The following is a 15051-nucleotide window of genomic DNA, read 5'->3' on the forward strand; positions in this document are numbered from 1 at the left end:
CTTTCTTTAATATTTCTAAATCTAAAGATAAACATTGGAATGCATAGATCGATTTACTCTACACTTCTTATGGTACATGATTTTTCAACAGTTAAAGAGTGCTGATATATTAATAAACTCACTTTAGAATAGTTCTCAAATAGTTCTATCACTATAATGAGTGATAAACGTTTAGGCGCCATTTTGATACTTTATGTACAGGACTACAAGGCGTCCACAGAAGTAAAAAGGTACAGTCCCAATACAAAGGAAATACATTATGAGGGCTAATACAGACTGCGTAGCGAAATACAAGAGGACATGGGAATGAGATCTTTTAACAAATTCAAAAGGTATGATGTACCGTTTAATCAAGTTATTAACAAAATAGCACCGATTAGGTACAGGACAAAATACTTAGTACTTTATACTTGAGTAAGAACTGTAGGTCAAATCGCGGATCTAACTGATTCTTTTTTAGATTAATTAATGTTCAAATGAGAGGTAGGTATTGAACATACTGCTCATTCGGTCAACGAAACAATATTTAAAGGGAAAGTCTACGAAATAATCAATTTGTCAAACTATGAATGTATGATTTATGGACAAGTACAATGTAAAACCGAACTTTGCGCCCTCCATACCGTTTACCAGTATGCACCGTTAATTGCTCTAAAAACGTGAGCTTGGAGAAGATTAGACAACCAAACTGTATGGACTTGTCCATAACTTTAGTTGTACATTGTTTGGCCCACATATTGAATAATTTGTAGGTTTAAAAAATACGCAATACGGGAACTGGCTTAAAAGTGTAGAGCTTGTGTTACTAGACAAAGATGGCGACGATGTGACAATTGTCTCGAACTGACTGTACAAACACTGACTGTTAAAGGACCACGTTGCCTTGGATTGGTCGATTTGGTCTTTGAAAAGCGTTTGTAACCGTTTGTTATAAAATGCATATGGTTAGAAAGATGTTGTTAAAGTAGAATACAATGATCCACACAAACATGCCTCGAAGTTGCACGGTTTTCCTTTTACCTCGTCGACTAACACGGTCGGCCATTTATGGGAGTCAAATTTTTTGACACCCATAAATGGCCGACCGTGTTAGTTCGCCAAGTAAGAGGAAAACCGAAACAAATCTGTGTGGATCATTATATTCTACTTTTAAAACATCTTTCCAATCATATACATTTTATAACAAACGGTTACAAACGCTTTTTATAGACCAACTCGTCCGATCCAAAACACTACCTGTATGAGCACGCGTGCTGTGTGCACCTGGAGGTTTCGTAATGGTGAACGCCTATTCGTCAATATTGTGAACAATGATTTGCATAAAACAGCACTGTTCCTGGATTGGCTTGAGCGACTGTGGGTTATTATTTCGAGGGGTGGGATCGAAATATTCTTTAGATTTTTTGGAACGCACACTAAGTCATACAGTAGTGTTGTTTTCCCAGTTTTTTAAATTTTTATTTACAACTATATTATTATAATATTGATTTAAGTTAAGTAAACACCAGCCAAGAATTGAAGAAACCTGACGTCTAATCAATGCTGAAATATGAACCGTTTACATAACTTCCCTTATGCTGATCTCTGTCTTAACATTACTCAACCAGCTGATCTCTGTCTTAACATTACTCAACCAATCGTATAGCTTTTTCATTATAAAATATCTATATTGTAACCTGACATTTATTCAGCTGAAATATTAAGCATCCTTACAATATTTGAACGTTCCTCCAACTGTCATAATATATACATTGTTTTGTATAATTATTTTTGAAAGTTTTTTTGTTTTCTACAAAATACACTCAAAATCACTTTGAAGTAAAATAAATAAAACTTAATTCACACTGAACCGGCAAATAACATGTCAACTCTACATATTTATACTTAATATTATTGTTTAACTATTAACAAACATATTTTTCACATTGTCTAAAACTACACTCCTCCTTAGGTAAATCAGAATAGTTTAAACACGGGCAAGGGAAGAATATTGTTTTAAAAGGATGACTGTAGACTTTAGCGAATGATGTTATACCAAAAGTGTCCAATGAAAAGAATATAAATAAACAATTTATAGAACAAAAGAGGAACAGAAAACAATATACTTGCCGAAAACTGGCAAGATAGCTGACAAAGAAGACAGCATAAAGTCAAACTATTTTGTCAACTTATTTTAATAAAACAAATTAATTGCTCAGAAAAGAGGAACCATGTGATAAGTAATGTACATAACAAGGTATTTCGGTATTAGATGATACTCTTGTATCTCTCTGGTAAAAAACACACAAGTTTAAACCAAATCATACGGCTCCATTATCCAAAACAAAAGCATCAGAAATCAGATTAAAATATCTTACCTTTTCTGATATTGTGCCACATTTGACACTTAAAATTGTATCTGTGAGTTATTGTAGAATGCAGTGTAACACAGACACAACTTTTTCAATTTAATTTTTTAACCTACTGATTAGAAAGATGTTGCCTTAGATTTATAAGTGTTAACATTCAACTAAATTGACAATTTCTTTACTTAACAGGTGTCTCTTTCAACAAAACTTAACATACAGTGGTAAATCAAAAAGTCTTTAAATCAACAATATTAATTAGCAGCTAAGTAAAAAATCAGACATACCATTCTTTGGTTGCATACTCTGGTGGCAGTTTAGGTTTAATTGGTTTTGTGGGCACCGTGCCATTCGTGTTTGGCTGTTGCTGGGTTGGAAGTAATGCAGTACGTGTAGCATCACTGACACTGTAGTTACGACTCTCGTTTATATGATAAGAACCCTCATTTCTATTTCTAAATTTGTATAAAATAATGACAAGGAGGAGGAAAATAAGAGCACCAGAAGCAACTAGCCCAATGACTAGCCATGTCTGCCCCAGGAAACCTAAACCTTTACCTTGCTTCTGCTCTGGTGGGGGTGCACCAATTGTAACCTTGGGTGGTGATGATGACATCATCTTTGTGATTTTTGGTGTAGGGGCTGGAGGGTTTGGTGTACTCTTGACTGCAGTGAAGTTGAAATCTGTTGCGGTGCTTTGTGTTGTATCTCCATTTACACAGCCTGGGTCATCCACTCCATCACACAACGTACCTGAAAACTCAGGCATAGAAGTGGCATCAGGCTTGGGAGGAATAGTAGTAAAGAGTTCACCAGTAATGATTGTAGTAGAAGCAGGGGTTGTTATACTCGGTGCTGTTGTTGAATCTTGCTCATCAACAGGTGTAAATATTGCTTCATCACCTGTAAAATGCAAATAATGTGAAAGACAAATGAAGTTTTAAATCAAAGAGGGCACCATTGGCAATTCAAATGGACTAAGGTTGATGTGAAGACAGACAACGGGGGCACATTGGTAGGTTTGGATTTAAGAGTAGAAAATTATTTGTCAAGAGCAAAGAATTTGTTCTTATTATTATACATGAGGAGGGCCGGCAGCCTCGGCAGCCACTCAATAGACTAAGTTATATCATACACAAGAGGTCAGGGGAAATCTAGCTGTCTGGGCAGTCACTGAACCAATGGAATCTAATGAACATAGATTGAACATAAGGGCAAACGTTGAATATCAGGGTCGTACAAGAATGTCGTTTAGGTTTGGGGTGTATAAGAGCAAACGTTGAATATCAGGGTCGTACAAGAATGTCGTTTAGGTTTGGGGTGGTATAAGAGCAAACTTTAAATATCAGGGTCGTACAAGAATGTCGTTTAGGTTTGGGGTGGTATAAGGGCAAACTTTAAATATCAGGGTCGTACAAGAATGTCGTTTAGGTTTGGGGTGGTATAAGGGCAAACTTTAAATATCAGGGTCATACAAGAATGTCGTTTAGGTTTGGGGTTGTATAAGAGCAAACTTTGAATATCAGGGTCGTACAAGAATGTCGTTTAGGTTTGGGGTGGTATAAGGGCAAACTTTAAATATCAGGGTCGTACAAGAATGTTGTTTAGGTTTGGGGTGGTATAAGGGCAAACTTTAAATATCAGGGTCGTACAAGAATGTCGTTTAGGTTTGGGGTTGTATAAGAGCAAACTTTAAATATCAGGGTCGTACAAGAATGTCGTTTAGGTTTGGGGTTGTATAAGAGCAAACTTTGAATATCAGGGTCGAACAAGAATGTCGTTTAGGTTTGGGGTGGTATAAGGGCACTTTGGGTAAATAGGTGAAACAAGGACACTATGGGACAGGGCAAACTGTGAGTATCTGATCAGGGGTCATACTTGGGTGCACATGGGGCAGTTTAAGGGCAAACTTTGGATATAGGGTTGTACAAGGGCACTTTGGGTACGGGCAAACTTTGAGTATCGGGGTCATTCAAGGGTCACTTTGGGTAAATAGGTGAAACAAGCAGTATCAGGGCCATACAAGAATGCTGTTTAAGTATGGGGTACGAGGCAAACCTTGGGTATTGGGTGATCGGCAATGGCACTCTGGGTATAGTACATGGGAACTGTGGGCATAGTGGAACATGGGGCACTGTGGGTAAGGGGTGATTCAACCCATTTGGGTATGGGGTTATATAAAGGCTGTGGCCAGACTGGTGGGAACTGTGGGCATAGTGGAACAAGGGGCACTGTGGGTAAGGGGTGATTCAACCCATTTGGGTATGGGGTTATATAAAGGCTGTGGCCAGACTGGTGGGAACTGTGGGCATAGTGGAACAAGGGGCACTGTGGGTAAGGGGTGATTCAACCCATTTGGGTATGGGGTTATATAAAGGCTGTGGCCAGACTGGTGGGAACAAGAGGCTATGTTTTTTAAAAGTATTTTTCTTAACAATTTTGAAGGCTTAAACTTTAGACCAACACCTTATCCTAACTGTTCACGGAATGAATTGATGGGTGTGAACCAAATAAAGGAAATATGACTTAATGCTGAAGGTTTATATTCACACAAAATAAAAAAGAGACTTGTGTGAAAAACAACAGTCAGATGTTTCAACATGCTGAAAAGGGAATTGGAATACCAACTTGCAGAATTAAAAGATTATTTATGTTTATTGAAGTTGACAAATTGTGAAGGTGCAAAAATGATATAAAAGGTGCAGATTTGCAGAAATGATTTTCCATGCATTCAACTAACTGTACAAAAATAACATTTCACAGTAGTATTTGAATTATATCAAAATTTAATTATGTATTTTCATTTGGCTCACACTTAATAATGCTTCTTCCCCATTGTTGACATATTTCATCCCTTAATCACTTTGAAATGATTAAGTAATTTTGTAATTTTCTAACTGAGTTTTTATTGAATTGATGTAAACTTAGATTCAATCTACTGATTGTATCTTGACATATATAAAACAATTATCTATCTTTTAAGCATATTCAAGTTAAATACTGTTGTCTGCTAAAACTACTTTCAAGTGTGATTTGAGAATGTTTTGTTCAAATTCAAACTTGACAATGTGTGTTTCTGTGTGAAATAAATGACATGACGGGAGGTGGTGGAATTGATTAAAAGATAAAGCAACACAAAAGCGGAAAGTAGTTTTACCTTTAGAAGTGACTGGACACCAAAAAGAAATTACATAAAAAGAAAAAGAGATTGCAAATTAGAAAATGCAGAAACACCAGCAATGAAAAGCTGTCTCTTAAATATGAAGTATGTTTAAACAACACAAAGTCTAAGGATTACAAACTAGATATTCTTTGCTAGAATTTAATTATGTGTTTCTTTTGAGTGTTTTGAATACAATGCCTGATCACTCTGCACAATAACCAGTGCATGAAGATTGCTATACATGTTTTGAGGAGGAAGAACGACAAAATGGCATGTTAATTCTGAGCGATGGTAACATTTTTATTCCAGTTCATGTTTCAATTTACTGTGACACCATATGATAACATTTCCTTCCTCTGTGTAGAGTATAAAAGTATAGTTTAGGACAATGTGTTGTTTGGAACTAAATTCCCTTGTGTTTGTTATTTGAATTAAATTCTATTCATCAAAACTGGAGAATTACTACTATAGTGTTCCAGCAAACAGAACCAATCATATCGTTCACCATGTTTAAATTGAAATTGTATAAAGATACAAACTGATTTTGGGGTTTGATCTTTACAAAAGAGTTAAGAGTTTGAGAAACAAAATTGCTTTTGTTTGAAATTTGTAAACTCAACTTTACCCACATTTATCTCAATGCTGTCATTGTTAGATGATGATAAATCAGTTAAATCAGATGTTAATGTGACACAAGGATTCAGAATTGATTACTCAGAAAGTAAGTAGACATAATATTGAGATTTTGAGAGATACAAAAATGTGTCGTTTGAACAGGACTCATTTCTCAACTGACACTGTTTAATTGCACAAACACAAGATTGCATGCGATTTTCTTTTAAGTTCAATAAATGTTAATTGATTGACTAAGGCAGAAAGTGTTGGAAGTAGTAAGTCAGTTGGTTATTTAAGAACCTGTTTACCTGAAGCTCCACCATGTTGGCAATCTTCATCATCAACAGTACCACATCCAGATTGAGTTACAAAGATGTTTTCTGCATCAGTACCAAAGTCTATCTCTCCATCAGTAGTAGCTGTAGACATTATCATCTAAGGGTTCACACAAATCAACCATGACAAAATAGAAGTTATTTTGAGTTAGTTTTTAACTGAGGTCCTTGGTATGACATTATTGTCAACGAAATCTAGTTACTGGCATTCACAAAGTGAAGCAACTTTTAAAGTATTTTGGGGTAATTTCCCTACACCTGAAGTAGTGTTGCGGACTGCAGACAGTATATTGGACTCCAATATGGTGTGACAGAGCTATAGCATTGTAGGTTTGAATCCTATTCTGGCTAATGATCTTGATGCAAAGTGCTTTTCTTAAAGGAACACGTTGCCTTGGATCGGACGAGTTGGTAGTTGAAAAGCGTTTGAAACCGTTTGTTATTAAATGCAAATGGTTAGATAGATAATTTAAAAGTAGAATATAATGAATCACACAAATTTGCCTCGAAAGTGCGTGGTTTTCCTTTTACTTTGCGAACTAACACGGTCGGCCATTTATGGGAGTCAAAAATTTGACTCCCATAAATGGCCGACCATGTTAGTCGACGAGACAAAAGGAAAACCAGGCAATTTCGAGGCATATTTGTGTAGATCATTGTATTCTACTTTTACAACATCTTTCTAAGCATATACATTTTATAACAAACGGTTACAAACACTTTTTATTGACCAACTCGACCGATCCAAGGCAACGTGTTCCTTTAACCCAAGTGCAAAACTAGAAACTGGATGTATTGTTTTGGATTAATATCTTGCTCCGAGTGCTCATATAAAGCAGCTTGAGGCTGTCCTCTCCCACAGGGAATTGGACAAGTCTAAGGAATATTATTTTAAGTATGTGTAACAAAGAAGTGGTTCTGTAGGCAGTTTAGGGTAATCTTGCAGTACAAGTACCTGTGAATCATTGTGGCTGATTTGTGAGTTGGTCGTACGTAACACTGTATCCAATCCCTTTCCTCCCAATCCCCAAACCATTAAAATGAGTTCCTACCTTTGTTGGTCTAGTCATTGTTTTATTTCCACCAACATGTGGTGAAGGTTCAGGTTCAGGAATTTCAGGCTGGTCTGGTTCCTGAGTCACATTAGCAGTAGTAAGTGCTATGGTAGGAAAGGGCTCCGTTACAAAGTCCCAAATGGTATTAGAAGATACCAGTGAAACATCACCCTCAAAGTGGATTCTTGAATCCCCAGATGCCGCCATGTCCATGATTCGTAGATCATTGTAGGCCAAGCCAGAGATAATGCCAGCAAAAGGATGGGTGATGACTCGACGCTTACGCCGACTTGGAATAGGGCTCCGTCCTCCGATGTTGACAACTGATTGGTCATCAAAGTAACGAGCTTGTTTCCCTTGCATTGTTTGAAACAATAAAAAGTATTTATCAATTGAAAACATGTTTGAAGCTTTGCTTTATTATTTGGCGGTAAACAAGAATTACTGATGTTAAATTCTTTTATTAATAAATTTAAAAATGACTTATTCAAAACTGACACTTGGTTAGACTTGAGCGGTCAGTTCAAAATTATAATAACAAATAATAATAATATAATAATAAAAAAATTGAAGTCTACTACTATACCGCACCTATCTACCAAGCAAAGTACTTAAGGCGCTGAGTATATACAAACTTTCAAAAAGATAGATTTTTATTGAATTGACTTTATTGAATTGACTTTATTTTGAAATAGTCTTAACAACTTTTTCAAACCTATAATTATTGAGCTTACATTTGATTATGCAGCTGGCCAGATTGGTTTGGAAACCAAACAAAGAATATAATATAAAATGCAACCAATTCAAAGTTGAATATAAATCAAAACCAATGAAGTGATGGGAAAGCAAAGCACTTGGCACAATGCTTGTCCTTCCCAGGAAATCTAACCCACAACGGGTTCAATCTGTATAACAAGAGGTGCACCCAACCAAATAAAGTCTTACTAGTGCAGTCATTGATGCCAAGAACTGACAAGAGGTGCACCCAGCCAAATAAAGTCTTACAAGTGCAGTCATTAATGCCAAGAACTAACAAGAGGTGCACCCAGCCAAATAAAGTCTTACTAGTACAGTCATTGATGCCAAGAACTGACAAGAGGTGCACCCAGCCATATAAAGTCTTACTAGTACAGTCATTGATGCCAAGAACTAACAAGAGGTGCACCCAGCCAAATAAAGTCTTACTAGTACAGTCATTGATGCCAAGAACTAACAAGAGGTGCACCCAGCCAAATAAAGTCTTACTAGTGCAGTCATTGATGCCAAGAACTAACAAGAGGTGCAACCAGCCATATAAAGTCTTACTAGTGCAGTCATTGATGCCAAGAACTAACAAGAGGTGCACCCAGCCAAATAAAGTCTTACTAGTACAGTCATTGATGCCAAGAACTAACAAGAGGTGCACCCAGCCAAATAAAGTCTTACAAGTGCAGTCATTAATGCCAAGAACTAACAAGAGGTGCACCCAGCCAAATACAGTCTTACTAGTACAGTCATTGATGCCAAGAACTAACAAGAGGTGCACCCAGCCAAATAAAGTCTTACTAGTACAGTCATTGATGCCAAGAACTAACAAGAGGTGCACCCAGCCAAATAAAGTCTTACAAGTGCAGTCATTGATGCCAAGAACTAACAAGAGGTGCACCCAGCCATATAAAGTCTTACTAGTACAGTCATTGATGCCAAGAACTAACAAGAGGTGCACCCAGCCAAATAAAGTCTTACTAGTACAGTCATTGATGCCAAGAACTAACAAGAGGTGCACCCAGCCAAATAAAGTCTTACAAGTGCAGTCATTGATGCCAAGAACTAACAAGAGGTGCACCCAGCCAAATAAAGTCTTACTAGTACAGTCATTGATGCCAAGAACTAACAAGAGGTGCACCCAGCCAAATAAAGTCTTACAAGTGCAGTCATTGATGCCAAGAACTAACAAGAGGTGCACCCAGCCATATAAAGTCTTACTAGTACAGTCATTGATGCCAAGAACTAACAAGAGGTGCACCCAGCCAAATAAAGTCTTACTAGTACAGTCATTGATGCCAAGAACTAACAAGAGGTGCACCCAGCCAAATAAAGTCTTACAAGTGCAGTCATTGATGCCAAGAACTGACAAGAGGTGCACCCAGCCAAATACAGTCTTACAAGTGCAGTCATTGATGCCAAGAACTGACAAGAGGTGCACCCAGCCATATAAAGTCTTACTAGTACAGTCATTGATGCCAAGAACTAACAAGAGGTGCACCCAGCCAAATACAGTCTTACAAGTGCAGTCATTGATGCCAAGAACTGACAAGAGGTGCACCCAGCCATATAAAGTCTTACTAGTACAGTCATTGATGCCAAGAACTAACAAGAGGTGCACCCAGCCAAACAAAGTCTTACTAGTACAGTCATTGATGCCAAGAACTAACAAGAGGTGCACCCAGCCAAATAAAGTCTTACTAGTGCAGTCATTGATGCCAAGAACTAACAAGAGGTGCACCCAGCCATATAAAGTCTTACTAGTGCAGTCATTGATGCCAAGAACTAACAAGAGGTGCACCCAGCCATATAAAGTCTTACTAGTACAGTCATTGATGCCAAGAACTAACAAGAGGTGCACCCAGCCAAATACAGTCTTACAAGTGCAGTCATTGATGCCAAGAACTAACAAGAGGTGCACCCAGCCAAATAAAGTCTTACTAGTACAGTCATTGATGCCAAGAACTGACAAGAGGTGCACCCAGCCAAATAAAGTCTTACTGGTACAGTAATTGATGTCAAGAACTAACACCTTGTGTAAACTACCAATTTTTTTTTACTTCAAAAATAAAATGTTGCTTCAATTTTACTAAATCTTGAAGAGCTTTAATTGTTTAATTACAATAATTATAAACTGCTCACAAAAAGTAAGGAAACTTTTTTCAATCCAGTATATTTGTTATTATTTAATACTCTCTTTGTATATGGTATATATCATTGCAAAGCTGAACTGTTCCTCTTTAAAATGATACCACATTTGCAATGATTACATGTTGCTGGACTTGGCCACGTTCATGAGAATGAGACAAAGTCACAAATCAAATGTGCCAAAATTAATTGTGTTACTGTGTGAACAATCAAATTGACACTATAATTCAAAAAAGCAAGACAACTTACTGATCTTAATCCACTTTATTGAGACAAGAAGTTTGGTATAGAACAAGACAACTTACTGATCTTAATACACTTTATTAATACAAAAAGTTCAGTAACAAGTGGATGATCCGAAAGCGTTGATGACAGCCTGGCACCTTCTTCTCATGCTGCACACAAGTCTTGTGATGCGCTTACAATGATGGATGGCATTCCATTCTTTATTAAGGAACCTGGTTAGGTCAGCCACAGTTGATGTGTTGGTGGTTCTGGCGCGGACAGCGAGGCCAAGCTGGTCCCACAGATGTTCCATGGGATTCAGGTCTGGACTGTTAGCAGGCCAATCCATCCGGTGCACCCCAACATTTTTCAGGTAGTCAGTCACCAGTCGGGATCGATGGGGGGGAGTGTTGTCATCTTAAAAGATGGCATTTTTAAGAGTCTGCAAGTATGGGACTGCATTCGGCTGTATAATATCGTCTTGCAAATACCCATCAAATAAGGTGTTTATCATGAGATGAGGGTTAATTGTGTCCGATGAGCTCACTGGTGCAAATCACTGTGTAAACCATTAATGGTTCTGAAAAGCTTGATCGGTTCGATTATTGAGCATTACCTATTGACCATTCACAGACAACGGTAATTTTGGCACATTTGATTTGTGACTTTGCCTCATTGTTATTCGTGTAGCCAAGTTCAGCAACATTTTATCATTGCAAATGTAGTATCATTTTAAAGAGGAACAGTTCAGCTTTGCATTGATATATACCATATACAAAGAGAGTATTAAATAATAACAAATATACTGTATTAAAAAAGTTTCCTTACTTTTTGTGAGCAGTTTACAATGCAACCTTTCCACATAAGTGAAAAGGTTTGTTTTCAGTAACTGACAAGAAAATGTTATTTACAACTATAATGCACCGCCAGGGTTGGGAGATGGATGCATCAACACAAGGCGACGTAAACAAAGACAAACCCCACGCAAGAGGGCGCTATAACAACTACTGGCGCACATGTACACCAAGCTCAAAGTGAAACAAACGTTTTGTGTGTAGAATGCAATTATATTACTAATAATTAGGTTCACTTACTTCTTCCAAAACTGGGAAAGAGTTCTACTTTTGGAAATGAGTCCACCTGGAGAGTAGAGTTTGCTCCTCGTCTGGTGAACTGTACAATGTGATATCGACCATCGTTTACTCCATAGGTTTTCTCTCCAATTACATGATCATTTCCTCCAAAGTTGTAGGTGACAAATAGATGACCAGCAATCTGGAGTTCAGTGCAATCAATAAACAGAAAGTTATCACTAAATATTTTGAGGTTTACATTCAACTTGGGGGGGGGGGGGCAAATGGAGGGGTACATTTCATGTTATAACGTCAGTAGGCCAGCAGATGGAATGTACAGTAACATGTCTTTATAAGAAAACATAGAATATCATCCCGCAGGAAAATGTAAGCAATAAACTTGGTTCGAATCCCACTCTAGTCAATTCTTTGTTCAACCCCAAAAATCATTTCAAAAATTTACCCAGTCAGTTTCCCTTGTGGTTTATATTGATATCAATAAACTTATGTCACACTTTTAACAGTGAAAAACCAGTATTACTTAAATCAGTCATGGAGTAATGCTTTTCAACTTGCATGCTGAAATGAAGACTTATAAATTGACTAATGAATGTATGAAACTTTCCAATTGGTATTTACAACACAACTTTGCACAACAATTGATTAAACCATTTGGCTACAAGTAGTGCATTTGCTTAGTGCAACTTTTCTAGGCATCAAACAGAAAAGATCACAGAGCCTAAGCACACCAAACATTGAACAAAAGCTCATGAGAAACAGCAAAGCTATTCTTCTTTATAATTTCTGTTGATCCTCTTACCAATTTCATTTCAATGTAGTCATTTGACGTTGCACTGCCGACATGACTGATAACCGCATCCTCAGCTTCAGAAACAAAACCAAAACTCAAGCTGTCTCGGTCTGATCTTAACCATTGATCCTTAGGTAGTTGAAGAGAGATGAGTCCACCAGTCTCACCAAACTGGTAGCCTACACTCACTGTCAAGTCAAAGTTCAAAATATACATGGAGGTTTCAAGATACATTGCATCAGTTCTAAGGTTATCATTTGAACAAAACAAATAACTAATGCAGGGTGCATAATATGCACTGCATATATGAACCATAGCTGTGGCATAAATGTAACAGCAACACCGCCCCACAGTTTAACCCAAGCAGAGTCTGTCACAAAAGGCGACCTTACCACTTTTGTGAATTTTACAAAATTCATTGTTTAGATTTAATGACTAGTGATGAAAATGATTTAATATTGGTTAATTGGTGTTGTCAAAGTGTACTTTGGGGAAACACTAAAACATGTACTGAAAAGACTTTGGTATTGTGTCAAATTATGACAACATTACCACTGGCTGAATCCCTCAAAACAACTGAACTAACTTACCGTTACTACAGTACTGGCATTACCACTGGCTGAATCCCTCTAAACAACTGAACTAACTTACCGTTACTACAGTACTGGCATTACCACTGGCTGAATCCCTCTAAACAACTGAACTAACTTACCGTTACTACAGTACTGGCATTACCACTGGCTGAATCCCTCTAAACAACTGAACTAACTTACCGTTACTACAGTGTACTGGCTGAATCCCTCCAAACAACTGAACTAACTTACCGTTACTACAGTAGCCTACTGGCTGAATCCCTCAAAACAACTGAACTAACTTACCATTACTACAGTACTGGCATTACCACTGGCTGAATCCCTCTAAACAACTGAACTAACTTACCGTTACTACAGTATACTGGCTGAATCCCTCCAAACAACTGAACTAACTTACCGTTACTACAGTACTGGCATTACCACTGGCTGAATCCCTCCAAACAACTGAACTAACTTACCGTTACTACAGTACTGGCATTACCACTGGCTGAATCCCTCCAAACAACTGAACTAACTTACCGTTACTACAGTACTGGCCAGTGAAGCTTGTCATACTGCAGTCACATGTGTATGTATCAAACCCAGGTATACAGATGCCTCCAAAGTTACACAAGTTATCAATACATAACTCTCGCTTATCTGTCAAAATAAGACACAAAGTTTGACTTCTCTAGCATTTTCATTACGAATTTACGTTCATAAATAACCCAGACAGTTTCGCTACTCCTATTGGTGGAGAGCGTGTCACGTGGGGGTGTTTAAACAGTTGATAATGCCCAGCTGGAGCTGTTTATAACCGGCAGGCTTCCACGTGTCGGGCGCACAAGCTAACGCGCACCTATATAATTACGCGGAACACGCAGATCATAGCTATTAGTAACGGCGCGTATTGCAAGCGCGTGCGCGTAGTCTAAGTGCGTACGCATACACACAACCCTTGCGCATCAAACAGATTCTTCACAAAGTTTTTGAAAAAAATATTTCAAACCTCAAATTTTCAATTGTCAAAGTGTCTATAATTGTATTTTTTTAAAGATTTTTTTTTTAACAAAAAGGGCATTTATGATTGGGAATAAAAGAGTAGTTACTCGTTCTTAATAGTCCGTTCAAAACCTTGCATGGTCGTTGCCGTGCAATAAACATTTATTTAACATTTATGTGATTTATCACACGGCAACGACCCTGTTGGTTTTAGACGGCCGTTTAAGAACTCGTTGCTACCCTTTAATTCCCTTATTTAAAGTATCACTATTATTCAATTCTGGTTTATGTTAAAGTTGGGCAGAGGTGGAAAAATATAAATTTATTTTCAAACAAAGCAGAATAAATGTACAAACAAACAATATTGGTGACATGTTAAAGGCAGTGGACACTATTGGTAATTACTCAAAATAATTATCATCATAAAACCTTTCTTGATTACAAGTAATGGGGAGAGGTTGATAGTATAAAACATTATGAGAAACAGCTGAAGTGACGTAGTTTTCGAGAAAGAAGTAATTTTCCACAAATTTGATTTCAAGACCTCAAGTTTAGAACTTGAGGTCTTGAAATCAAGCATCAGAAAGCATACAACTCCGTGTGACAAGGGTGTTTTAGGGTGTTTTTTTCTTTCATTATTATCTCGCAACTTTGACGACCGATTGAGCTCAAACTTTCACAGGTTTGCTATTTTATGCATATGTTGAGATACACCAACTGTGAAGACTATTATTTGACAATTACCAATAGTGTCCACTGTCTTTAACAGATGAAACATATTTGGAAGTTTCATTCATTACTCAATGCTGATGTAAACCTAGTGAAAAGATGGCAAAGTGATTTTTAACCTAAGAACATAGAGTGATCCTTTAATTGTTCAAACAAATCATTATTAAACCTGCTAATGATAAGGAAACGGAGTAACATCTGTTAGCTGCAGAAGTTCACAAATGAATCTTGGTA

General features: G+C 37.3%; 1 protein-coding gene across 5 annotated transcripts in view; it reads right to left on the bottom strand.

Annotated features, from left to right (window-relative positions):
• Positions 1-1187: 1187 nt before the first annotated feature.
• LOC139939141 (neurexin-1-like) overlaps positions 1188-15051 on the bottom strand; it is a 102115-nt gene continuing 88251 nt past the window's right edge. For 3 of the 5 annotated variants that reach the window (XM_071934915.1, XM_071934898.1, XM_071934930.1), the window contains 7 exons: positions 13627-13746; positions 12524-12702; positions 11725-11905; positions 7511-7869; positions 6432-6558; positions 5503-5514; positions 1188-3248 (listed from right to left, as the gene is read on the bottom strand). In XM_071934915.1, the coding sequence (XP_071791016.1) occupies positions 2623-3248; positions 5503-5514; positions 6432-6558; positions 7511-7869; positions 11725-11905; positions 12524-12702; positions 13627-13746 (1604 nt within the window). In that variant the 3' untranslated portion in view covers positions 1188-2622. The remainder of the gene's footprint in view (positions 3249-5502; positions 5515-6431; positions 6559-7510; positions 7870-11724; positions 11906-12523; positions 12703-13626; positions 13747-15051) is intronic. The other 2 variants (XM_071934923.1, XM_071934907.1) reach the window with 1 other exon arrangement.

This window comes from Asterias amurensis, chromosome 1 (genome assembly GCF_032118995.1).
Source record: "Asterias amurensis chromosome 1, ASM3211899v1".
Classification (NCBI taxonomy): domain Eukaryota; kingdom Metazoa; phylum Echinodermata; class Asteroidea; order Forcipulatida; family Asteriidae; genus Asterias; species Asterias amurensis.